General features: G+C 39.8%; 1 protein-coding gene across 1 annotated transcript in view; it reads right to left on the bottom strand.

Annotated features, from left to right (window-relative positions):
• The window catches only part of CNTNAP5 (contactin associated protein family member 5), an 810000-nt gene that overhangs the window by 429703 nt on the left and 352587 nt on the right, over positions 1-27710 (bottom strand). Inside the window, exon 5 of the mRNA XM_058301170.2 lies at positions 9483-9686. Within this exon, the coding sequence (XP_058157153.1) occupies positions 9483-9686 (204 nt within the window). The remainder of the gene's footprint in view (positions 1-9482; positions 9687-27710) is intronic.

Genomic DNA, 27710 nt, shown 5'->3' with positions numbered 1-27710 from the left:
TCTCGTAAGCTGTAGCAGTCTGCTCAGCAGCACGCCTTAAGGGAGCAGGAGTTGTCACCGCCCCTGAAGGCTGCTTCCTTCTTCCTCCATCACAGCCCAAAGTGCCTTTCTACTTCTCTGAATGACACTGTGTTACTTCATGTGATGCTGGTGGTGAGGAATCAAACTTACTGGAACTGGAAAACCAGCGCTGCTGAATTACCAGCTGGCTTTATTTCAATAATTTATTCATTGTGTATTTATTTGCTCCACAACTTTTTTTGCCTTTTTCCACACAATTTAATATATTATGCTAATAGAATCAGATTTTCTTTTTTTTTTTTAGGAATCTGCTTTTTTTATTTTAAATTTTTATGTAATTGTCTTTTTTTTAACAGATACGTAGATCACAAAAAATGTTACATTAAAAAATATAAGAGGTCCCATATACCCCACCCCCCACCCCACCCCACTCCTCCCACTTCAACCACCTCTTTCATCATTGCCGCACATTCATTGTGTTTGGTGAATACATTTTGGAGCACTGCTGCACCACATGGATTTGAGTTTACATTGTAGTTTACACTCTGCCCTAGTCCATTCAATGGGTTATGGCAGAATATATAATGTCCAGTATCTGTTCCTGCAATATCAGTCAGGACAACTCAAGTCCTGAAAATTCCCCCACATCACTTCTCTTCTTCCCTCTCCTTGCCCTTAGCACCTCCCATGGCCACTGTCTCCACATCAATGAGACCATTTCTTCCATTGCTAGCATCACAATAGTTCTGTAGAAGACTCCCTTTTTCTTTCCTTTTCTTCACTCCTTCTTGCCCCTCCGTCCACCCCCCTCCCTCCCTCCCACCCTCCCTTCCTTCTTTACTTTGTATTAAAATCTACACTATGCTGACCACCATGCCTTATATTGAAAAAAAGGGAGAGAGTTAAAAGCTACGCTTCCGTCCTTGAAGGCCTTGGCGTGGAGACTCTCAATAAATAAATCAATTAAAAGCTTGCAGGTGGTATGCATGGTGAAAATTCAGGGTAGGGGACTGCAAAGTTCTCCTCTAGGGAGCAGTGACTAGCCTCAATTTTGACCAAGGGAAGGGGTCTTGTTACCCAGTCAGGGGAAGCCTGTGCCAAGGTTTGGACGTATAAGGAAAACTGGCAGAGGGAGACCCTGAAGTAGAGTATCAGAGCAGACATTCACCTGCCGTGGGTCCAATCTGCAGCATCCAGGACTATGTGCTAAGAAAAATTTCGTATTGCACCTCAGAGGAAGGGGAGCCATGGGTGCTCTAGTAAAATGAAGATGACCAGTGCAGATTAGCATTGAGAAAAGGTACTTTTGGCCATATGAGGAATGGATTGGAAGGCAAGGCTGGTACGCTGGAGGTTGCTTCAGACATTGTAGGCATAAGTCTAGATGGGAGACAGGTCAGCCTACTGAAAGAGAGAGCAAAAGGGACAGCAGGGAGAGCTGGATGGTGACCAAGAGTTAGCGTGTGGTGGCCACAGATGTCCACGTGGATATTGGGTGGATAGGGAGATGAAGGGAAGATTCAACCAAGGGTGATTTCCACATTCCTTGTTTGAGCAAGTGGGTGAAAAGTGGTATCAGTGATGATAGAAGGAACAGAACTAAGAGCACATTTCCATCTCTCTATCTCTCGTTCACTCTCCAGACACACATACACTTGACTGTACATGTATATATGCACACACATGCATATGTTTTATTTATAAAGTAAAATTTGTGCAAGTGCTAATGATGGCTAAAAGGAAACTTAGTTTGCATTTAGAAAATGTTGCTTCTAGGTAAAAACTAAGATAGATTTAATACCAGGTGTTCACTTTGATCTTGAAGGGCACTTTTTTTTTTAGGAGGTATCAGGGATTGAACCCAGGGCCTCATACATGGGAAGCAGGCACTCAACCACCTAAGGTATATCTGCCCCCCCCCTTTTTTTAATGGGGGAAAGGAATTACATAAGTATTTCTTAGTAAGTCCAAAAGATCAAAGATTTGAAAATCCAAAGCCAATGTATATCAGAAAAGGAAAAACAAAACAAACCAAAAAACATGGAAAGGTGGAAAGGAATCACGTGCTTTCCTCCCCATTTATTTGTTTTGTGTGTGTGAGAGAAAGAATGTATGAGTTTTAATGATCCACTGAGTTCCCTAATAAAGCCAGTAATAATGAGTAAAATATTTTACTGTCAGTCCATACTATGATTTCTGTTTTGAAAGATCAATATAATTATGCACAGGTCAAGCTAACTATAATTTTTATTTAACTTTTGGATAGAATACCAAATCTTTCTTCCATCCCTGTCTGTCATTCATTCAGCTCTCTTGCCTCTATCATTAATCACTATTATTGTCTTGTTTATGCTTCCAGAAAATTCTTAGGCATATGGAAGTCAGAAGAGGTAGATGTTCTTGATTTCCCCTCATTTAAAGTTTTACTGTAATGGCAAAATCTGATGCGCATTTTTCTGCACCTTTTGTTTGCCATTTAATACATCCTAGAAATCATCCATTAGTAAAACGTGAAGAGCTATCTTAACTTTCTTGATGGCTGCATAGCATTCCATTGAATGATATGTAGGATATTGGATTTAACCAGTTTCTTCCCGATAACTTTAGGCGGTTTTCTATCTATTTTTGATATTTAAAACTGCTTGTACATAGAGATCATTTTGCATGTGGGCAAGCATATCTGTAGTATACAGTCTTCAGTGGGAATTAAAGGTTGTCATATTTGTCATTTTGATAGACGCTGCTAAATTGCCATCTAAAAGTGTTGTACGCTTTTAGTGTACAGGGTTTCCCTGCTAGCAGTTTATGAGAGTGACATTTCCCCACAAGCTTGCCAAAAAAATATCTTAAAACTTTTCCTGTTTTTGCCTGTTAGGTAAAAGATTACATTTTCCTGCACTTCAGTAGGTGAATGGATAAGCAAACTGGGTAGCATCCATATAATGAATTATATTTCAGTGCTAAAAAGAAGTGAGTGGTCCAGCCACAAAAAGATATGGAGGAAACTTAAGAGCATATGGCTAAGTGAAAGAAGTCATTGTGTAAAGGCTACATACAGTATGGTTCCTATTATAGGACATTCTGGAAAAGGCTAAACTAAAGAGATAGTAAAGCTCGGGGATGATGGTGATGGAAGCAGGAGCAGGTCATTTTTAGGGCAGTGAATGTGTTCTGTATAACACTGCCACAGCGGCTAGACAGCATTGCATATTTGTTAGAACCCACAGAGCAGTACATCATAAGCAGTTGACCTTAATGTAAACTACGAACTTTAGTTAATACTAATTTTTTTCTACCGGTTTTCCTACTGATTTGCGTTTAGCTCATTTTCTGTGATATGAATTTTGGATGTAAATATTTGCTGTTCTTCATTTGTATTTTGACTTTGACATTTTGTTTTGTGTTGTTTTGTTTTACCACTCTGACACTTTTTATATTGATAATCCACGGTTTTCTTCATTTAAGACCTCTGGATTTGCACTGTAGTTTAAAAGGTTCTCTCCATTCTAGATTCATTAAAGAATTCTCCCAGGTTTTCCTCTACTTCATTTAATTTTGGAATTTATTGTGTTGTGTGGTGTGAGCTATGTTTCTACTTTTAATTTTTGGGTTAAATGGCTACTATTTGAAAATTCTTGGTTGATATTGTTGTTTAAGAAATAGGGTGCACAGTTTTCAAATGTAAAAAAAAAAAATACTAACTTGGATGAGTCCATTGCTATGTTGACTAGCTCAAGTTTCTCTGAACACATAGATTGGAATCTTCATGTTAATCCCGGAACTTAATAATAAATTTACAAGTTGGTTGTTGCCACCAAAGTTTCTTTTCACCCACTGCTGCCAAGTTCCACTGCTACCCAGGTGGCCCAGAACACAGGGACAGGAGCAAGCTGAGGCAGGTTGGAACCACATCCTTAGTCATCTCAAGATTTTAAAAGTAAGCCCTTCTTTTCTGGTCTCCTATCCTTGGCTCTTAAAGTATGTTACCATCATTCCATCCAAAATTATGCTCCTCACAATTTTAAGACTTCTGGGGGCTAAAAATTTAATGAAATCATAAGCCTTGATTAATATACATTGTCTCATGCAAAATACTTTATGAAATTTTTATGAATACCTAAAGCAACGTGTTGACCCTTCCTCAAAGGTGGTTAGGATTGTTCCTTGTTTTTAGTATTCATTACTTCACCACTTCTTTTATATTGCTGAAAGCTAATGCGAAATGTAATCCCGTAAATCTTTTTGCAGCACATATGTTAATAAGTATTATGGACCCTAAAAAATGTTCATAACTTTTTACTTAGTAACCTGCTATGAACTGTGGACCTCAGATTGGATGTGGTCTTGGTCTTTGTCCACATTTTGGTGCATGTGGACTCATTGTAGGTAGGATCTCTTGAAGATGTAAATTCAGTTAAGTTGTGGCCCAACTGAATCAAGTTGGGCTTTAATCACTAATTCATGAGCAGGGTGAATTTTAGATGGAGAGAGAAGCTACGAGGAGCCACCAGAAGCTGGAGGTCAATGGAACTCAGATGAGAAAGAAGATAAGACTGTGTGCACTACCATGTGACAGAAAGACTGAGGACCAAAGATCTGAAGCCAGTGTCAAGATGCCTCAGTTTTCAGGAAGAAATCATTGCCTTGATGACATCTCAATTTTAGACTTCTCCTAGCTTCTAAACCATGAACCAATGCTAAATTCCCATTGCTTAAGCCTACCTAATGCATGGTATTTGTTTTAGCAGCTGGGGAACTAAAATACCTGCTTTCTGGAAATATGTCTGGAGAAAATATGTGAACTGAAATTTGAAAAACAATTAAAATTTGAAAAGAAATTGAAATGTCTTTTGATTAAATAACTGGAGATCACCTATGATTCATAATTTGAAAAGAGAAAAGGCCATTTTGAATAAACAGTGAGAGTCACTAAATGGAATATTATAGAGTTATAAAAACGATATTTAGGAAGCGTTTATTTCAAAAGTGATGTTTATTAAAAATGATATTCAACAATTTATACCTCACTGATTTAAATAATAGAAAACAGGATAAAAATATAAATATAGACTAAGTACAACTATGGAAAAGGAATAATAAGCACTATGCATATAAAACCCAGGAATGAATTAACCAAAATAATAAGAGATGTTTTGATATTCTTTTACCTTTTTTGTTTGTTGGTTGATTTGGTTTTTAGAGTAGCATAACTATCTTTGTTAATGGGGGAAATAAATACACTTCATTAAAAATTAATTCTCATCCTACAGAGTTGGTTCACTGAAAACTATAAATCAGTTTATGTATATTAATGAATACCTCCTACATTACCAGTAACTTCTTAATTGACCTAAATGGGGCAGTCTCAAATGAGTTTCAATTTTACTTCATTCCTTATCCCATGTTTACACCCAGAAATCCTGTATTAAAAAAACTAAGTGAAACATGAGGGTTGGCTAAACAATATGAATACTGGGATTAATGGTTATTCTTCAAGAAAGATGTTTATTTAGAATTATATCTATACTAGACATTAAGATGAAGGAAGAATGGGATTCCAAGCAAATCCTCAGCCTTACCTTGATATGTGGGTTATTAGAAATTACAATAAAAAATTAGTTCCCAGGAGATTATAAAACCCAATTTTGCAAGTTTATCCTGGAAGATACATTTCAAGTGTTATCTCAGTGGCACTTGAGATTCAACTACAAACTTGAACCATTTTCCTACTTATTAAAGCAAGATAGAAATCCTCATAGGCAATCATGGAGGACAACACACAGCAACAACAACCAGACAAGATAATCACTGGAAATGAATGTATTGGGTGGAAAAAACTTATTTTGAGTTAAGTAAAAACTTGCTTTTGTGTGATTCAAGATGTAGTTAAAATGAAAAAAAATACAAGCACTACCCAAGACGGGCATAAGGTATTTAACAACTCTTACAGGAAACTTGAAATATTTATAAAACATTTCTGACTTAAAGTTTCCATCACCTTTCCTCACTCCCAGTGTACGGTGGATAAGCACTCTGATTTCTTCAGTCTTACAGCCCATGTTTTCTGGCTAAAGGTGTCCTTATTGTAGTGTTTTCATCCCAAAGCCTAGTTTAAGTCTTCCTGTCTGGTCTTAATTTAGCAGCTGAATCAGAAATGCCATTTTTAACTTTCACTTTCTGCTGATTTTGGAAATCCTTAGACAACAGGGCTAGTAACCTCTCTTTTTGAAGACTGTATTTCATCCAGAAAAGTACCTCTTGGAAACCACTTGCTTTACTATTGATGAAATAGGAGGCCACACATATGGAAGTTCCCCATACTTTCTTCTATCAGATTTTCAGAATCTATCCTGCCACCTTCATTTTTCAGATTATCAATACTTCTATTCACTTCCATTCATCAAGATTCTCCAGAGAACACAAACCTAACATATGCTATTTCAAATATTCCTGTGTATAACCATGGGAAATCTGTCTCAAAAAGGTCACATGCTTTACCCACCAAAACAAAGAATTAGCATTGGAGGCCAGCTCTGTCTGACTCCAAAGTTGATATATTTTTAATACTCTTACTGGAAAAACTAAGACACACCCACTCTCCCTCATTTCCTGCATTCTCACCATCCCTACCCCACCATACACATATATGTGGGCTATGTAGCTTAGTAGGAATGGATGGTTGTAGAAAAGGTTTTGTTTGATAGTGTTGCAGACTTCAGAAGAAAATAACAAGGAATAACAGGAAGAGGGAAGACAATGATGTAGAATGAAAAGGCAAACTTCATCTCCTTAAGTGTTTTGCCTTAGGCTAGCATTTAATGTAAAGGTACCCCCTTGCACCCTTCCTTTGCAATATGCAGGGTTAATAAATGGTCTCCTCAGTACCCAAATGAGACCTCCTGAAAAATATAATAATATAAGAAGAAGCCATGCAATTATAATAGGCTTGACCCTCAAACCAGAGCAAATATCTATGTATCATTAAAGCAATGAAATACATGGATTTAGTCATTAGGAACTTTCTAAATTTTATTGAATAAAAGGACTCTACTGATTTAGGAGCTGTTGCTCAAGTCTGACCTGGGAGTCGGACTTCTTAGTATCCATCTTTGGTGATTTTGTAAGGTTAGAAAATGCTACCTTAAGTCATTTATGTTAAGTGTTTTAGATGACTCACCATCATTTTATTTTTCATTAATATAATTCAGTTGGAAGGTTCAGTTTGAAGGTAAATGGAAATAATGATTTTACTAACTTTGAATTCCTTGAAAATAGTAAGCCCATCTTTCAATCCCCAGTGTTTGTTGCATGGCTTAATGTACTTGTTCAATGTATTCTTACTGCACATATTGTAGTGTTTATGAAAAATGTTGTGTACATTCTCCCACAGATACATTGCCTGAAATGCTTGTCTTCGTATCACCTTCATAATAAAATTTCCAGCTAAATCAAGGTTAACTGATGAAGCATCCCTGGAATTTTCTGTCCCACCCTAATATCTCCATTCTCATAATTTAATACATGAATAGCAAGTGGTTGGCATTTAATATAAATGTTCAGCCATTAATGACAAGACAATGAGGTAGGACTGGAAAGGGTTTTAATCCGTTTACAACCATGCAGCTATGTAACCCTGAGCATAAGATTGGATGTCACTGACCCTGATTTCCTTCACCTAGAAAATGGGCTCCTGCTGTGGCTTGAAGAACCACCATGTGATTTGAACGAAACCTATATTTTAAAATATCCGGCACAGTGTTTTAAGTGTGGGCTCTCAGAGGATGACACCGTTAAAAGATCTTCCAGAGTATTTAGAACAATTCCAGAAACATAATAAGCATTCCAGAAATAAGAGTGAATTGACTTATTAAAATGCCCAGATTATAAAAGGGCTGAAGTAAATGTTCATTGGACTCTTGGTGAGAATGTGAAGAACTCTCACTGAAACCTCAATGCATTGATTGTGGAGTCCGGTTCTTTGGACTCTGAATCTTATTCTTGGCCCCTGTTCTGCATTCTTATGCTATTCCAGGATTCTTTCTTTGCTGCAACTGCATGCATCATGGATCACAGAACATTCTGCCTCAGTTCAAAGTCACTGAGTTTTGTAAGGATGGTTGACCTGAAATGCACTATTGATGCCCATTCTCTGTTAACATAATATCTCTGTTCTTTGATTCTCCCACCCCATGTACAGGCTTGGATTGTTCTAATTCTATGGAAGGCAGATGACCATGGACTGATCTGAATGATGTGTACCAAAAATGAGAAGGGGGATATTCTTAACTTCCTTAGGGTTTGAAAGAAAAAAAGTCTTTCTCCAGTAGAGTCTCTGAAAATATCATTGTACTACCCTAAGAAAGTAATCAAAGGGCAACCAACTCACCATGGAACTGGTCCTGTCCAGGTCAGCCATGGTAAGGTGGTAACTTGACAGAGCTATTAGTAGAGTAAGCAGAGAGCACCCCCTGAAAAGCACCACAGCACCCTTGGTTTGTCCCCAAGGACCATGCTCAGCCCCTGGCAATGTGCTGATCTCTTCCACTACTGGCCTGAACTTCTGAATTGTGTAGTCAAGAATTAAATAGTGCCCCAACACTGGGGAATTGTTGCTAAAGGAAAAACTGAAGGAATGTGGATGTCAACTAGGGAGGGACAAAATTCCTCCTTAATTTGCCCAATATGGTTCTGTATAGAGGACATTAACCTGGACCTTCCCTTCCACTTCCCCTTCCCCATCCCTCCCCTGCCCTCCCCTTCTCTCCTCTCCCCTCACCTTCCCTCCCTCCTTCCTTCCTTCCTTCCTTCCTTCCTTCCTTCCTTCCTTCTTTCTTTTGTTTATTCATTACTTTTTAAAAGTGGCATTGCTATACGAACAGTTCTCATTTTGGAGAACAGTTCTCATGTGTGGCAAAATGGAAAGAATACAAGTTTTATGTAATATACCAAAACCTCATCTGCAGGAAGGAATGGGTTGTAGAATTTGGAGTAACTTTTCTTTCCATCTTTATAATTATTTTCATTCCCCCCCCCCCAAGTTTTCTGCAGTTATCACATGCTTTATTAACTGCAGATAATAGTAAAACCTAGTTAGATATACCAGATTTTAATGGTAGCAATAAATTAGACAAGTGATCCTATCTGCGAACTGCAAGTGATATTTACTTACTCCCTGGGACTGATGGAGGATTGGACAGATTGCTAACACACTGCAGGTATTTCGTAAGTATCCAGGCCCCATTGTTCTACAAAGGCTGGTCCATGAGGGTGCCAGGACAGGTTTATGATTTAAACATTTCAAATACGGTAGTTTTCTACCCCAACCTGGATGGAAAATATGTTCCTTAGACTGTACTCCAGTGCCTTCCCTCTGATACACGAGAAGTGTAAGGAGCTGTGACCTGGCAAAAAGGAACTTCCCACAGCCCGAAAGAGAGGACAGCAGCACAGCTTGACCCTACCTAAGTTGAGGTACAGGTCAAGCCTCCCTTTCTGGAGCTCCAGGGTGATGTGGTCTCCTCGTTGACCTTCTCCATGGAATAAGACTCCGTCTCCTTGCATGCTCTTGAACTTCAGAGAAATCACATCTTTCAGAGTGCTCATTAGCTTCTGATTGAATCTGTACAGAAGGGAGCTGCGGCCATCAAAGTCAGCAACATCTGATTCTGGGCACAAAGAGAGAAGAGGAAGAGGGAAGTCAGTGCATATGCTTGCGATTGCTGTTCCTGTTCCATCTCTTAGGTGTTGTCCAACTCACAGGAATGGGCTTGACATCTAGAAAATCCTGGCTCAGTTGGAATCACACAGATTCAACCCACCTAATCAGACGCAGGGAGATTATTCATTTACAAACAACATCCACACACTGAGTCAAGGTCAACTGATCATCAGCGAAGAAGTCAAGCCTCTCATTAGTGAGATGTCAGGTTTGTTTGAGGGTACAGGGTGAGACTATCATAAGTGTCTATGTCAGGTTCTACTGTGTCAGATGCTAAATTTGTAATCATCTCTCCAGATGTATCCTCCTCATTAATTTGCTCTGGACCTTTGAAGCCATTGAATCCCTCCTGTCCAACTCAAAGTCAGTGATGAAAAACAGACATTGTCTACCAGGCCAAGTCTGACTGAATGGTACTATCTTCCAGGAACCCTGTGTTGAGAAGTATGCTGAGGGTCCCTCTGCATTCAACAGAAAAGGATCTAGTGAAGAAAGACTTGTTATCTGAACAAGGATGGTTAATGAAAGGTATCTTTTCAATCCCTTCTCTATCTTATGCTGGAGTTTTGCTTTTAATATACAAAAGTGCTCATTCATTAATGTTAAAGCAAGAAAAACATAACTCAAGAAGATCATTTGATCATGACTTAGGTAAACAAACATGCAGGATATAGAAAATGTTGGGGAAGCGGCCTTGGCCCAGTGTATAGGGCATCCGTCTACCACATAGGAGGTCCACGGTTCAAACCCCAGGCCTCCTTGACCCGTGTGCAGCTGGCCCATGCGCAGTGCTGATGTGCACAAGGAGTACCCTGCCACGCAGGAGTGCCCCCCGCATAGGGGAGCACCATGCACAAGAAGTGCACCCCATAAGGAGAGCCGCCCAGTGTGAAAGAAAGTGCAGCCTGCCCAGGAATGGCACCGAACACACGGAGAGTTGACTCAGCAAGTTGACGCAACAAAAAGAAACACAAATTCCCATGCAGCTGACAACAACAGAAGTGGATAAAATCAAGAACACGTAACAAATGGACAGAGAACAGACGCGGTGGGGGGAAGGGGAGAGTGAAAGGGGAGAGAAATAAAGAAAATAAATCTTAAAAAAAAGAAAAAGAAAATGTTGAATGCCCATTGACCAATATGTAACAGCATCTGCATTTGGGATGTGTTAGGTTATTTTCACTTTCTTTTTCCTGTTTTTATTATAAGGATTTTAAAACTAGCATTTATTATTTTTATAATAGGAACATTTAAGACTACTTAATTATAACTTGAAATGGATTCATTATATACTATCTTCTGTGGGTGGAGTGGTGGTAGATGGGTGTATGGAGGGGTGAGATTAGTGTTATTTGAAATCAAGCATCCAGGAAAACTCAATTTTCCATTATTCACCAAGCAATTAAGTTCCTCAGCTTAAGCATACACAGTGATAAATTAAGTTTTTTTACCAAGTATCTAGAAAACTGAAATTCTATAAAACAAAGAAAAAGTAAATCAAACTTCACTGCAGTTAGTTGTAAAAACACAATTTCACCATTTGTTCCTATTCCTACCATATTATAGCTCTAACCAGTAGATTGATAGTGTCTTACTGGACCCTAAAAATAAAGAGTTGGGATATAGACCATTTTCTCAAACTCCCACCATGCCCAGAATCTGAGCCTCTTTATCTCATCCTCTGAAATGGCCTTTGACATGAGCCAAATGGAGGCTACATGGAAGAAGTCACCACAAATCACGGAGCTGTGAACATAATGACATTGATGTGATGCTGGGTTTCAAAATCTGACGGCCACAACTTGTTAGCTGGGTCACTTTGGGCAAGCAACTTCACCTCTCTGACTCAGTTTGCTCATCCACAAAATGGGGATAATCATATACATCAGAGAAGACTGCTGTGAAAAATAAATGCGTGGATTAGTATACAGTGATGATATATGGAAACTGCTGGCACTGTGCCTGGCATATTACTTTTGTTAAACCAGTTCTAGTCCCTGAGAGTGTCAGTAGTGATGGGAATGACTGGAGAGCCCCAGGTACTAAGCAGCCTGCTGATATTCCACCTTCTCACCCTAAAGGATGCTTTTTCAATGGTTGACTTCCCAGGGGCTGCCCAGCTGGCGCCAAGTTTCCTGTTCTGCTCTGTTCCATCTTCTTGCGTCCTAGTTGAACTTCTCCATTTGTACAAAGGGTGCAGTCAGCCCCTATTCTGATGACTTCCCATCTGCCCCTGTGCCTGGCTCTCCACTGGGGAGTGGGATTTGAGGATGAGCATCCAGTGACCATCAGAGTTCCTCAAGCTGAGCTGCAGGACCCACCAAGAAGTCCTGACTCCATTCAAATGGGGCACACTCAGACACTCGCCCTTGAAGGAGCGAGCAAGGCGTTGGTATTGAACAACGCATGGGAGAGAGGGACCTGTGTCTCCTGGAGGGACAAGAGGCACTCCATGGTGGGGTGCCTCCAGGGGCTGCAAAGAGGCCAGTGTGGTTGGAGACGGGAAGTTGGAAAGATCATGAATTCCCAGAGTGATTATTTCCCTGTATGCTGAGACACTTAGTATGAGATTGGTCTTTTCAACATCAACTCCCCTTCCTCGGAGTTATGGGCTATTTGCCCACTCCTCACCCCAAGGAAAGGCACAGAGACTGAGTTTGTGCTCCCGTGGCTCTTGGCATGCCTCTCTATTTTAGCCCATGAGGTGCCATATAAAGGCACTGCCCACACACTGCAGGGGTTTGGTCCACTCTCACTCACCACCTGGTGACTCTGAGCCTGCTGAGAATCACCAGCCCCAAGCACAGAATATGAAATAGGGCAGGTTTTGCACAGCATTTGCTCAACTGAATGGACATAGATGAAATTTGCCTTTTGCACTCTAGAAGCTGTGTTAGACTAAGTGGAGAAGGCTGCTTTGCAGTGACGCTCTCCTGTTGGCTGAGTGCCTGACTGGGGGACAGTTAGCTTGGGAGCTAGAGGTTGCACTTTTCTACAGTTTATTTACTCTCTTTTGTAAAATGTTGCAAAGGAATCTGTTCATTCACACTTATAATCAATTGTAAGGATGCTAGAAAAAAGCTTATGTTAAAATGATACATTTGTATATGTGTGTATATAGAGAGATATATAGATTTCCCCATATTATCTCTCTTTGCATCTATATTCATTATTATGCTGCTTCCCACACCCCCACCTCCCAGCCTTCTTCATTTTATGTCCTGATTGCCAGGACTGCTCATGAAGGCTTGCATTTTTCAGTAAAGCCCTGGGTTCCAGGTCTTTCCTCTACTTCTCCTCTCCCTCTCTCCCCTTCTCCTGCCAATCACAGCTGTTATGATCTGTGTTCCGCTGCCTCAAAAGTCTTATTATTCTACTATAGTATTATTCCATCAGTGAAAGAACTTTTATCAGTGATATAAGGGCAGTGTCCACCAGCAGTTCTGAGGGGGAGGTAGGTGTCACATACAGACATTTTCAGGGCAAGAAATTGTCCTGCATGACATGGCAATGACAGATACAGGTCATTATACATTTTGTCATAACCTATAAAATTGTGCCGGGCAAAGTGTAAACTGTAATGTAAATGAGAGTCCCCAGTTAGTAGCTTTGCTTCTGTATGTGTTTACCAATTGTAGCAAATGTACCACACTAATGAAAGATGTTCATGTGGAAAAGTGTGGGAGGGGGAGGAGGTGGGGCATATGGGAATCCCCTGTATATTTTATGTATCATTTGTGTAATCTAAAGCTTCTTTAAAATTAAATTTAAAAGTCCAGCTAATCAAGACCCTTATTGATAACATAGAGTTGATGACATATTACCTCTGAGAAATACATCTCTGTGTTGCCATGACACCTAAAAGAAGTCTAGCCCATCAGTAGCATAGATTATCAAGAATTCTTTAGAGTTACACAGACTGGGTTTATATTCTTGTTTGACCAGTTGCTGCGATGTTTTGGGGCAATTTTCATGATCTCTCTGAGCTTCAGTTTTCCTGTCTATGCAGTGGGGCTAATAGAAAACTTCCTACAAAGTCATCATGACAATTACGTAAGCTTGGACCACTAAAAGCACCTGGAAATGAGTAAGTGCTCAAACAAATCTCAGTGCTACATTCCACACTGATTCAGAGGGAGGACTGCAGAGGTGGAGTTCACGGGCATGGTAGGAGGAAGACAGCAGGTTTGGGCTTCAGTATTCTTCCATCGCGTTGAGCAGACATGGAAGTTAGCCTTCACCATCACCTCCCAGACTCTTAAAACAGCCTCAAAACTTCCCTCCCAGATCCAACAGCTGTCACTTTCCCTGTTCCATTCTCTATCCTGATAAAACAACATACCTCTGTTAAAGCCCTTCAGTGAATTTCCTTTGCTCTAGAAGTTAAATCCAAGCCCCAAGACCGTATAAGATATGGCCCTGCCTATCTCACCCACCTTATCCCCTACTCCTCTACACACTCTCCCTCCAGGTCAGGGACGCTGTAATTTAGTGTGTGTGTGTATGTGTGTGTGTTTGTGGGTAGGGTGATGTTTATGGAGCATGTACCACCCAGCTCAATATTGCTATGAGAAATTTTCAGATTTGAACTCATTTATTACATCAACCACCCTATTAGGAAGATTCCATTATAACTTGTCTTTTAAAAATGAGGCAGGCAAGGCAGGGAAAGGTGAAAAGATGCATAGCCGGTAGGTGACAGAGCCAAGACTCAATCACCCTGTCTGGCTTAGCCATCCTCTGTTCTGAGATTCCTCCCCAGTGTTGCCCTTGACCTCTGAAGTCCCCAGTTTGGCTCTCTAGATATCTGGCCCTACCCACAGGGGTTCCTTCTGTTTATCGCAGTCTGAGCTCCCTGTTAGTCTTTTCACAATTAGAACTGAATCTTTATTTGTTTGCAGGTCAGACTTCAACATTTCTGTGCTTGCTTTGAGGATGGAGCCAGTGCGTGTGGTTTCCCATGGTCCTTCAGAGCCCAGAAATGAGACAGTAACCCAGCATGGGGCTACCAGACTGTCCCGATGTCACCCCACACCCCCTTTCCTATGCTGAAATCCGTTCCCAAGTTGGCTCCCAAATCGGCTTGGAAGGGCAGGCTGCACTTTCACTCTCAGTTGTCACTCCTTCCAGGGGTTCATGCTCAGCCATTTGGGGTGTGGTCCCTGCATCACTCGCATATGCTCATTAGCGCAGGATGAGGCAGCCCTCCAGTGAGCAGGCATTAGCCTGGTAAGACAGTGGGGCTTCCCTCCCACCGTACTCACCTCCCATGAAAGTGACACGCTGCTGATACACGTGAGCTAATACAAGCAGCCTGGCCCTTCCTATGTCTTCTTCAAATTACACAAGGAATTGCTAGCCATTTCAAAATTGGACCAACAGAGGTAAAAATAGAATATTTTGTGAAGTGTTAAAACTTTTTCCAACCAGATGCCTGATACAGCCCTTAAATGCATTTGCGATGTGAAACTGTCAGCATGCCAGACTCCACTTGGATAAAATGGCATAAAAATAATGTCAAAGGCCCACATTTTAACAATTTCATGTTGAGAAACACAGTTCTATGGCATGATTATTACTTTTTTCTTTCTTAGATACACTCGTAATCATTTTGTCTTGATTATCTCGTTTGGAACTTAATTTGTGATAAGCAACCTGGTGATGGACATTAAAAATTTATGTTTTACAAATGTCTTGAAGAAGATTCTCTTTTAGAAATACAAAAACAAAAACAAAATAAGGGATAAAGGAAAGGGAAAAAAGAAAAATAATGTATAGGAAAATGCATGGAAAGTAGACATGGGCTCTTGATGGCAGCTGGGGAAGCATATGATCAGCTCAGAGTGGACTTTTAAAGGCACCAAAAAAATCCCCAACAGATAAATCTTCCACATTCTTTATCACAGTTTCTCTAAACTCATGGAGATTTCTTCCTCTGGATTAAGTAATCCATTCCCCACAAGGGATAAAAAAGAACTAATTAGCACTATTACCTAATTTAATGCTCTTACCAGCCCTACAAGGTCCATGTTTTTGCTCCATTTATAAAATGGAGAATCCAAAGCTCCCAAAGATCATGTGTCTCACCCAAAGGCACACACAGGCTGATGGGTTGTTTTACATTATAGTCATATATTTCTCCTCACAAAAAATTGGATTGTATAGTGACATACAGCATGAAGCAGGAACTGGAATGCAAACTTTGGATTTTGGCTAATAATAATGGTCTATATTGGTTGGCTAATAATTGGGGAAACTGGGTGGCAGGAGTGAGTGAAGAATATGTGGGAACTCTGTGCTTTCGGCATGATTTTTCAGTAAACCTACAACTGCTCCAAAAAAAGTAAAATCTATTAAAAACAACAAAAAACTCCCTCTTCAACCAAAAGAACTCCATGGGATTGTAGTGAGGATGACAGAGGCACAAAGGACTTAGTGCCATGGAAATTAAACATTGCTCATGTGTATAAGAAAGAAGATGTCAATTTAAAGAAAAAGTTGAATAGAAAGTTTCTATTCCTTTAAAGTCAATGTAAGTTTCCCTGGTGTCCTCCACACTGGCCCTTTCATTCACAAATCAACTTCATTCAGATCAGTGGTTCTTAATGAGAGGGTGTGGGAAATAGGATAATTATCTGGGAGGCTTTCTAAAGGTAGACCCACAGTGTCCTCCTGTTCCCACCCTTTTCACCATGTTTGACTGCTCTTCCCTGGTTCATTTTCATAGTCTCACGTCATTCACAATGTTTGTTTATTCAAACCTTCATTGAGTCCCCTCAACATGGGAGGCCACATGCTCAGCCCAGAAAATACAGTGATATATGAGCTTGCTAGAGATCCCCAGTCTCAGGGTCAAACTGGGAGACAGCCACCACACAATCATACTTCCATGGGAAGGAGGTGAGCATTGTGTGCCCGAGAGGAGGTGACAGAGGTGTGACATCTTCCATGAAAGTTAAAGAGGTGAGGCGAGGGGAAAAGGCATTGCCAGGAAAGCAAAAAGCAACCTTTGTTGAGCTAAGTGCTTGGTCAGATCTTGACTCCCCAAGGAGTCAGATATTTTGGAGTCATGGTTTTCAAAGTGTGCCCACAGGCTAGCAGCACATCTATCAAACATGGGAGCTCATTAGAAGTACAGAATTTAGGACCCAACTGCAGTCCCACAGAATCAGAGACTTTGAGCGTGGGACCCAGTGGTCTGCTTGTTCTCAAGCCCTCCAGGCAATTGCCACGCATGGAGGTTTGAGAACTTCCATGTAAGAGCACAAGATGGCAGGGGCAGTGGGGAACCAAGAGGTGACAAACAGTGTTAGGTCACTTAGAATGTAGGATTCTGCTAAAACTAAAATGAAATGAGTTCCAACTGGTCCCTGAAGTCAAGAGGGAGTTATTTATTAACATATTTAAAGTAGGGGGAATTACGGATGGTTTTGATTTTTAGAAAGAGCCCTCTGGATTTTAGGGAGTCCATCAATATTTTCTCTTGATCAACCTACATTCCAAACCAATCTACACTTCATCCCTTCTCAGAAAATTATCCAATTTTATTATCTCTTGGCAAGGTGGCAAAACCCTAATGGTGTCCTTTTTTTTTTTTTTTGCTTTCCTGCCATTAAAATGCCTTGGCCACTCCTTGCAAGTACTTACTTCTCCTACAGTACCCGTGGGTGAGCTAGAACACAGCTGTTAGACGTTTACTTCCTGGAATTGATGGTGTCTCCCTTTATCTCAAATCTGATTTTTAGGATCTCACTATTGCAAACTCAGTTCAGTTCAATGTGCTGTTTAAAATACAGTGTATTGGCAGCTTTTTTTCTAGAATATGAGGGCAAGGTAGATTGTGTACCCAAAGAGTGGCCAGGATGAGGGCAGATCCTACAGTTCATAAACTTCTTCCTATAGGTCTAGATAAAGTTTATATGCACCCTCACCTCCATTTCAGGGCGACTATGCTGGCCAGTTTCTGGGCCAGAAATTGCTGATCCAGCTGTCAGAGCTTGTTTCTGAGAAAGACAGAGTTCTGGAGGCATATTTTGGCATATCTGATGGATGTTGGTAGCCTGTCAACAAAGCAGCTAAAAAAAGGTCTCCACTGAATAAAAGATACAGAGCTCAAATCCCCAAGTGAGCTGAGAAAGGCTCTTGTGTGGTCTGTGACATGGAGATTGTTTTCTCAAAAGCCAGCAAACCAAAGCTTAGAGTTGACAGGGGAGAGTATTGATCTGCCCTGTGACAATTAGTCTCACTCAGACTCCTCAGCTATTCACAGTAAATTTGATTTTCAGTACAATTGCATTTTGAAGCTTATCTCATTATACTTTGTATAAGAAAAATGATTATTATTCAGACCATATTCTTGCACTGGAGACTCCAGGGCTTTTGTAAGCAATCCATAAACCACAAAGTTTCCCATATTCAGCTCAAATTTGCCCAGATCTACCACCAATTCTTTGGCTTTTCTAGAGCTGATCAGAAACTCCTGATAAACTTAGATGAACTGTGAAAGTGATATAAGTTTCCAAAGCTACCTGGACCAACTGCTAAGAGTTATTCATACAAACTTTCTGACATTTATACATATGATACTTGGTAAAAAAAAAAAAAAAAAAGGATCCAAAGATGGCAACAGAAAAATAAAGGACACATATACAAAATAAATAAAATAGAAAATACTCTGAATTCTAGTCTTAACGTCAGCAGTAATGCTTTTTGGCTCTGAAAGTCTTTCTTGCCTTATCTTACTGGATTTTTGGATATCTTAGAAGTATAGATATCTCTGAGCACATCTAAAATTTGTAGTTCCAACAGAATGTTTACTAACTACAAAAGATTTCAGAGAAATAATGCATTAACTTTAGGGACCTCCCAAAGTGGAAGACATCCTCTCTTTCATTCACTCATAAGTTAATTTGAAGGTGTTGGGTATATACAGTGATCTTTTCTGGAACTTGCTGAGCTCTGAGATGGATGCAAAAATGACTGAAACACAGGCCTTGCTTCCTTGTGATTCAGGCATCTGCATGGCAAATGAATCACTTTGGAGGACTGTGAGAGATAAAGGGGAAGTGAATCATGCTACTTCTACAATTTTTTAACCAACTAGGAACTTGTAAGAGTAAAACAAAGAGCTATTGATCACTAAACTGGAACAACAAGACTGTACTACTGTATAGAGCAAGATGGGACCTCTGGTCACCCCAGTAAAAGAACTGTGAGGGGCAAGGCCTTGGCATTTGTGTGGAAACCCACTGCGACAATAAGGGAAAAATGGATGGTTCCCCCCTCCCTGCCCCTGCGAAGTGTAAAGAGATTAACAAAAGGTTTTGTTAAGGGGATAATATTTCACAAGTTCTATTTTACAAGCTAGTCACGATTTCAGGAGGATAGGAGAGATGAAGACAAAGGCCAGATCCCTGTCTTGTAAGTAGGATAATACATTTATGAATGGCTCTTCTCTGTTTCCTGTCACTGTCAATGCTATTCAGCAACTACACGCGATCGTCCACTTAAATGGTGGCCATTGTAAATGGGGCATTTAGATGGCAGTGTCAAAATCTGAGACCGGAACTCTACTTTTTTCCCTCGTACTTCTTGATATTTTTTGCTATTAAATGATGTACATGGTTGTCTACCTGGACACACTGAACACTCCTCATTAAGGACCCTACCTGGACACCATCGAGGGAGTCTATCACTAGGAAGCCAGCGGAGGAATCACGTAAATCCCACCAGTGACCTTTTCAACAGGGAGTGAATGTAAAAGGAGGTGGGAGGGGCCAGGCCTTGAACTTTGCACAGAAAGCCACTGGGGCATAAAGTGGTTGCTCTAACTAGCAGGTCGTTTTCTTTTAAGGTTTCCTTGAAAATTACCATTAGCATACAGGTCATGGGTATCAGAGTAGTCAATAGTCTGTCAAACCCCACACTTGAGAGAAGGCATTAATTCATCAGGAAAAAAATGTTTGCTTAGTAGTTTCCACTCATTTGCTGGTTTCACAGAAGACTTGGTTTGCTTGACCCCTGCATTTACTTGCATTTGTTTGTCTGCCTTCTGTCACTTCAAATAACCTATGAATTCCTGAAGGTCAGGTATTGTCTTATTCATTTTTATTTTAGTATGTCCAAAGCCCAGCAGAAAGTTAGCTACTGAGTCATGTTGAGGGACTGAAGAAGGATTCTTAAGATCCTCAATCTATCTGAGAAGTTCTAAATAAGCCATTAATTTAAACTTTCAAACTACAGATTTGTGCTTAGCAAATGTGTCTTCATTGTACATGTGGATGTATGCTTGTCTCTTCATAGACAAGTATACATTTCTTATATGAACTTATGGAAATAAAACTAGGAAATTCCCCTTCTTGGAGGAATCTCATTTTAAAATGTTTCTGGTTTTAGGAACCTCATCTGTAGAATGAAAAAAAAAAGAAAGAAAAAAATGCCATGAATGAGCTTGAAGATTTTTCCAGATCTAAAATGCTGTCATTTCAAAATGGAGATTATAAATCCATTCTGGGACCTCCAAACTCCAGATAAAATTGCTCCCATTCTGTCCTCCATGTTCTCAGGGAGCACACACTATAAAATGGGCCTTCTGAGATTCTCTGGGATAGGCCAATTAGGCGGGAGCACACCAAAGTTGATATTTACAACGTCATGATCTCTATATTGCAAATGACCCTGGATGATGAGAACAACAACAAAGAGGGCAGGTGAAGCTGGGAAGACAAAAAAGATTTATTTGGGGAATGAGAATATGGCTTCAGCACTGAGGCTGATGAATTTTGGATGACACAGCTCAGCAGTAATTAACCAAATAGGATCAAGGTCTTATGTGGAAAGGAGGCAACCTGAGGAATAAAATTAAGGTTGTAACTCTTAATGAGATGGGGAAGCCTGACAGATCATTATACTTTCTCAGAATTTATGGTGGTTTTTAAAATTCATTAGTTCCCCATTCTTAAAGAGATAGAGGGGTGGAGGTGTGCTAGCTCGGTAGCAACTTGTCCCTGGAGCATCTTAGCATCAAGAGGTTGTTGATTGAATCTTGTGAATTACATAATCTGGGACTTAGAGGATAGATTATGGTGTTTTGCTTCCAAAAAATTTTCCCCATGTCATATGAGTAAATACTTTTGGATGCCTTGTCAATGACAGGGCATGGTAGAAAGCCTGTTGATAAAGGAAGCAGAAAGCATTGGGTTAATATCCTGATGTTCCTGGCTGTGGGAGTTTGGGAAAATCTGTTCATTCATCAAATTCAATTGCTGTTAATTGAAATGAGCCTGGTCTTATGCTGAGAAAAGGGGATCTAAGTAGATATAAAACTTGTACTAATGGAGCTCTAGTCTAGTAGGTGAGACATAATTCACACTGAAATACACAAGTAAATTTTGTATTATATGAATGTATATTTATGTATAAAGTGATTTTTATATATATTTATAAATTTGGTGATCAATGTTGTGAAAGAGAAAATGGTGTGTTCTAAGGTAGAAAAACAAGAGTTAAATTCAAAGTGGGAAATCAGTTGGGGTCTCTTCAAGAAATATAAGTGCTGAGGCTTGGGTAGGAGTTGTACAGGAGAAGGTGGGGTTGGGAGTTAAGGGTCTGACTTTCCAGAGAGAGGGAAGAGCACATACAAGGGCCTTAAGTTGGGAAAGAGCTTGGCATGACTAAGAGCTGCACAGGGAGGCCTATGGGGCATGAGCTCAGGTGGGGAGGGGCATTGCTGGTTGGAGAGGTAAGGCAGTCAAAGATCAGACCTGGGAGGACCCTTTGCTTCACCCACAGGACTTTGGATTTTTTCCCCAGTGCAAGCAGAAGCCACTAAAAGGTTTTCATCAGACAGTGGCTTAACTCTATTTTATGATGACTCTGGTAGCTACAGCAGAGATAATGAACTGAAAAAGAGAATGAATGGAAGTGGGTGGCTCAGTAGGAATTTCAGGTAATAGAAGATGATAACTGAATGAGTTTCGTCACTGAGAAAATGGAAAGAAACGAATATATTTGTGATGGGTTTTGCAGATCATACTGCTAGAACTTGCTGATGAATTTACTGTGGGAAGTAAGAGACAGGGGAGACTTCAAGAAAGTCTCTAAGTTCCAGTTTGGGTTTGGAGTACTTTTTGATGATGATGATGATGATGATGATGATGATGATGATAGTTGCAGCAGGAATAACAAGTAATATACACTGAAGGAAAAGTTGCCATAAATAAGCAAGATGGTAGCTTTCTCCACCAAGAAGGGCCTCCATTAATCTCAACTCAGATGGTTCTCCTCATCTTCCCATCTTTCCTTCTCAACTAGTCTCTACATTAGACTCATTATTTTACCCAACTTTCTATTGGTATATTTATTTCAGATGTATATCTTTCCACCACCAATTCGATAACCTAACAGGATCTATGTCCTTCATTTACTTGACTCAAAAAGAACATGTTGGTCAGTGACGAATCAATCTGAAAATTAAGAGAGAGAAAACACCCATGTAAAACTGAAGAATCAGATACCCCAGATAGCTAGAAAGTTGGTATAAAGGAAAAAAAATGTAATTGAGGTGGTGTTCAATTTTTGTTATAAGAAAACGTAGCAGCACTCAAAGACTTGACTATGTAGATATCAGTATTTGGGGGATTTGGAATGAACCGAAGTTTCTGGGAAATACAGCAAGAAACTTGTTCACAATATGCATAAGTAGGAACTAAAAAAAAGTGTCTTGGTTTATCAGGGGTACTCCATGGAGTTATTTAGCAGTAATGTTCTTAATATGAGGAAGCCATGAATTTTGGCCTTTGTAGATTGCAGTTGGGCACTGAATTTATTCCGCTGTGGGATAAGAGAACTCAAACCTAGCAGGAAGCTGAATTCCCAGAACCTATGACAAAGGAAGTGAAGACAACAGTAGACACTGACGACAATCTGAGAGAGGGTCCTCTGGTCAAGCACATAAAAGCCTTAAATGCATCTTCTTAGTAATCATCATTGCCAAATACCAGTTCGTGGGTGCAGAGGGTGGAAGAAGTTTAGTAGAGAACATGGGAATGTGAGGAAAGGGAGAGGATAAAGGGTTATCTAATCATACCATGTATTTCTTACTCATTGTAGGATATGCTTAATGCTTCCCAAGGGGCGGTTCATGGTGGTAAGAGAGGGATATCCTCTGTAGATAAGCATTTACATTAGTGTTGGTTGTCATTTGCTAAACATAAGAAATCTGCCAAACACTATATATTATAACTAAAAATATAATAGTATTCTTGTAAAGTAGCAATCACTGACATTTTACAGATGAGGAAAAAGAGGCTCAAAGAATTAAGAACATTTCTAGAAGGTTAACCTTTTAAGAGAAGACCATCTGATCAGTAGTTTCCTGCCACAGTTGGGCACATGAAAGGAATATGTCATTCTGGACTTCATTGTGACAATTCAGGAAGTAGATCTCATGACATGGAAGCCAGAAGACCTCAGAACAATGTAACAGGCTACCTTGACTTTAGCAAGAGGGAATGAAGGCACTCAAAGATAAAAACATTTAAAAAACTGAAAACTTAGAGAAAATAGAGACATGCTTTTACTCCCCAAAATTCTAAAACAGAATATATCTCAATAGACTTTAGGAGTCTCCAAACACCTTCAGTTTGGGAATAGCAATGATGAATATCTTAATTATTCATTAAGGAAAAAAAAGTGATGTATTTAGAAACCCATGTATGAAAAACATTTTAATAAACTCTTAATGGTTAGGACCTCTATACATACATGCAAAAGGAGGTCCCCATTAGATATAACACTGAATTTTAAAAATATAATAAACAATATCAAGATGAGCAAGGGTGATTAACTCCAGGTCCAGAAAAATAATCACATATCAAATATTCACTGAACTTAGAGTAAGTATCAGATATTTACCTATGTCCCAGGAACAGAGAGATAGGTCAAGATCCCCACCTTCACAAAGCAGATTGGAGAATAGGCAGAGAAACAGCAGGCAGTATTGATAACACAAGAAAAGGCCTAGGATTTCAGCATAAAACAAAGGAGAAGCCTCTGAGGCTGTCTGGACATAAGGAGCTGCTTTAAAATTAGGTGGTGCTTGAGCTGAGTGGTGAATGGCAGGCAGGAATCAAACTGAGGGAGAAGGCGGACATTTCAGACAAAGGCAGCAGCAAGTGGAAAGCATGGGGTCAGGGTGGAAGCTCATTGTGCACCCAGGAACTGGGCCTGTGCATGTGCTGGAAGTGAACATGGGATGGGGAGGGTGCAGAAAATGAAAGTGGCGGAAGCGCAAATTCACTTCAGAAATGCATTCACCTCTTCCAGGGGCTATGAGAGCCATTGATGGGGATGAGCCAAATGCTCATGTCAGAAAGTTCTTAGGAGCAGGGAGATCATTCTTCAGAACAGTATCTGAATGTGAGGAAATAGGGAGACTGAACTTGGACAGCAGTAGACAGGCTGAGGCATCTAGGGAGGAGAATCATCAGAACTGAGTGACTTGAGGACTAAAGGGCTGCAAAGAAATCTACAGGCATGAAAGTGTTGGAGAAAAAAGGAAGGAGTTAAACCAGACTAAACTTAAACATGTTTTTGATGTGGATTGTAATTTTGATGGACAATCATCAAACCTACTGAGCTCCCAATTTACTTTGGATTCTCCCACAAGAAGACTGCTTTTCAAACCGGAAAGTGGAGATTTTTTTAAAGAGGGGGAATGAAACCCAAGGAAAGTTGGGGAAGAGTAAGGGCTCTCTCATATGATAAATGTCTTTGCTTTTTGAAGGCCAGATGGATTCTCTTTTAAGCTAATAAATGAAGGTGCAGACATGGTGGGAAATGCACAAGCAGAGATTGACCAATATCCTCATTTCATACTTTCTTCTTCCTTGCCTCTTATGCACTAAGCATGGCAAAACCATGCAACTTTCCCTTTGCTTCCCTTTATGCCAGCTCCTCTGGCTACCTGTAGCCCTAGCTTCCAGGGGATTTCTAGACTCTGCAGAGGTGCCTGATGTGTCTGATTCATTTTGATATCAATAATAACCCTAGCTTACTTTCTCCTCTTTGCCTCCTCTATTGCCTTGGCAGACTTCTATCAGGACACATGTAATTCCTTATGTTTTACTTACACGTTTTTTGCCTAATCCTAGATTATCAGCAATGTCAATCATTCATCCAACCCCTACTGAAAATGCACAATGTACTCAACACCATGACAGGCAACATGGGCTCCCAGCTGCTGCCTGTGCTTACAGTCTGGTTGGTAGTTGAGGGAGACCATCATCAAATCATTCCCAGTCTATGGGAGGAGTGGGATAGGGAGGGTGGGGGGTATATGGGATATGGGTTCCTCATATTTTTTTAATGTAACAATTAAAAGAAAATAAAGAATAAAAAAAATAAAAATATAAACCATAATGTAAACCAAAAAAAAGGGCTTCTAAGTACCAGGACCAGACCTATAAAAGTCCGCAACAAAATTCTTGCTTTACCTTATCTCTCTAGAGGCTTATATGATGCTTGGTACATATAAAAGTGCTAAATAAATGTTGTTAACTGAATGAATAAATTAGTGAATGAATAATCTGACAAATGTGCTGATATTTCCAAAATGCAAAAGGTCTTAAGTCTTAAGAAATCATAGAACTATAGGAATTTTATTAAGCACTAGACAAACAGTAAAATGGAATTTTCAGGAGGCTGTTACTAAGTGCATAGAAAAGAAACTAGTTCCCTAGAAACCACAATGAACCCATTAACAACAAGTAATTCCATATCAACCTGTTTCCCATTCAAAAAGAGTGAGACTAGACTGATAAATGCATCCGTACTTTTCACAAATATGTATTGAATATCTATTTCTGCCTGTTAGGTGTGGGCACAAAATGCCTGCTCTTATGGGACTTACATTCTATTGTAGAGACTCAGGGAGGGAGATAAGTAAAAAACAAATGAACAAACAAGATTCTGATTTATCATAGCATCATGAAGAAGATAAAGTTATGTCATGTAATCATGGGTTAAAGTTCAGAGTACAGAAACTGGGCAGCTGACTGACTTTGGAGGGGCAGCCATGGAGGAATTTATGAAATAGGTGACACTACAGTTGAGATCCACATTGACAGAGGAGCCCACCATGTAAATTCTGAAAAAGTTATTCAATGCCTAGGGAACAGGAAGCGCAAGGGTCCTGAGGTAGAAAAAGTCTGACATGCTGAATGGCCAACGAGAAGTAAGATGATGTTGAAGAGATAGGCATGTAATATTCAATGAGGAATCCAGTAAGGAGTCTCAATTTTATTTTACCTGAAATGGGTAGAGAAATGACATAATTTATTTACAATTTATTAAGATCACTTTTATTACTATGTGGGAAATAGTTTTTGGGGGATTGTGGCATGGAAATACCTAAGTTCTCTAAGTGAGTACTGTCAGAGGCTTCTTCTCATAAAGGTAGCAGGAGTACACTGATTTAGGATATGCTTTGGAGGAAGTTCGAGCTAATAAAAACTTGGGATAAGTTGCATAGGAGTAGAAGCTACAGAATAGTAGAAAATAAAGACCCTGGCTAGATTTTTTCTCTAGCAAGTAGACAGATAGTGATGCCACTGTCGAGATAGGAGAGATGGAAAGAAGCAGGTGGTTGAGCGGAAGGGTAACAAAAAGTTCTTTCTTATTGGATTCAATGTGAGATATTTATTTTATTTTCAAGTGGAGATATATGTATAATCTATAAATGCATATTTATGTGTAGGGGTTTATGCTTAGGTATATGTGTATGTTCATGTGTATATTTGTATGTGTTTAATGAATGTATTGCAAGGAATTGGCTTATGTGATTATGGGAACCTGGCTAGGCAAGTCCAAAACCCGAAGGACAGGCTGTCAGGAAGGGCAGGTCGGAACTCTCAGGTAGGACCTGAAGCTATTGTCCACAGGTGGAACTTCCCTGTCCTCAGGGAAATATCAGCTTTGCTCTTAGTGTCTTTCAAATGATTGGATAAGGTCCACCCAGATTCTCTCCTTTATTTAAAGTCAGTTGATGGTTGAGGTTGAGCCCATCTACAAAATAACTTCACAGCAACAGCTAGATTAGTGCTAGCCTAGCAGGCACATAAAACCGAGGAACACAGTCTTGAGACCAATTGCAATCAATTGCAGTGAGAAAGGATGTGATGAGGGGCGATTGCAAACCAAGCCAACTTTTTGAGAAAAGTCATTCTGGTAGGGAAGAGAAGAAAGATGGGTAGTTGCTAAATAGCACAATGGGGTTATTGATTGCTATGATATTTATCTTCTGTTGCTGTTTTGTTTTGTTTGCTAAGATAATAGTTTATACAGCAAGGCTTTATGTTGATAGGAATGATCCTGTAAAAAGTGGATATGGTGATGCAAGAAAGTGAGGCAGTAATAACAGAAACAAAATTCTCAATAGCAAGGTCAGGATCTGCTCTTGGTCACCCCATTCCCCAAAAGGAAACAGCACCAATGTTTGAGGACTTGTTACTAAAGATTACAGAGCACCAGCTTGAAGGTCATCATATTACTTTATAAAAGTTTGGATCACACATATTTATAATATGGCAATGAAACATTTTAATGAAGCAATTTTAAATATTATTGCCATTCTGTCTAACTTTATATGAAGTCAGGTTCATAATAAAATTCCTGTATGAAAGTTTGCCTATTAAAAAAAAAAAAGACTGTTCTGTGCCCAAGAGCTCCCCAAGGTGGTTAAGTTATCATACTAGAAATGTTTACCTGAAGGCAATTTAGTCTCTTAGAGGATGCAGGGGACGTAAGTGTACATGGAGACAGGTAAGACTGGGGCATCTCAAAGTCAGCAGTTTTTACTTGATATGGGCTGGCCTCAGCAGATCTGTGATTCTCCTGATATTGTAGCAAATTGTGCAGGTAACTATGGTTACTTATCGGAAGAGACTCTCACTAAGAGTCTCAAAGGGTTCCA

Source organism: Dasypus novemcinctus, chromosome 7, assembly GCF_030445035.2.
Source record: "Dasypus novemcinctus isolate mDasNov1 chromosome 7, mDasNov1.1.hap2, whole genome shotgun sequence".
Classification (NCBI taxonomy): Eukaryota; Metazoa; Chordata; class Mammalia; order Cingulata; family Dasypodidae; genus Dasypus; species Dasypus novemcinctus.
Note: the sequence above shows the minus strand (reverse complement) of the source record. Positions and strands in the feature narration are given on the sequence as shown.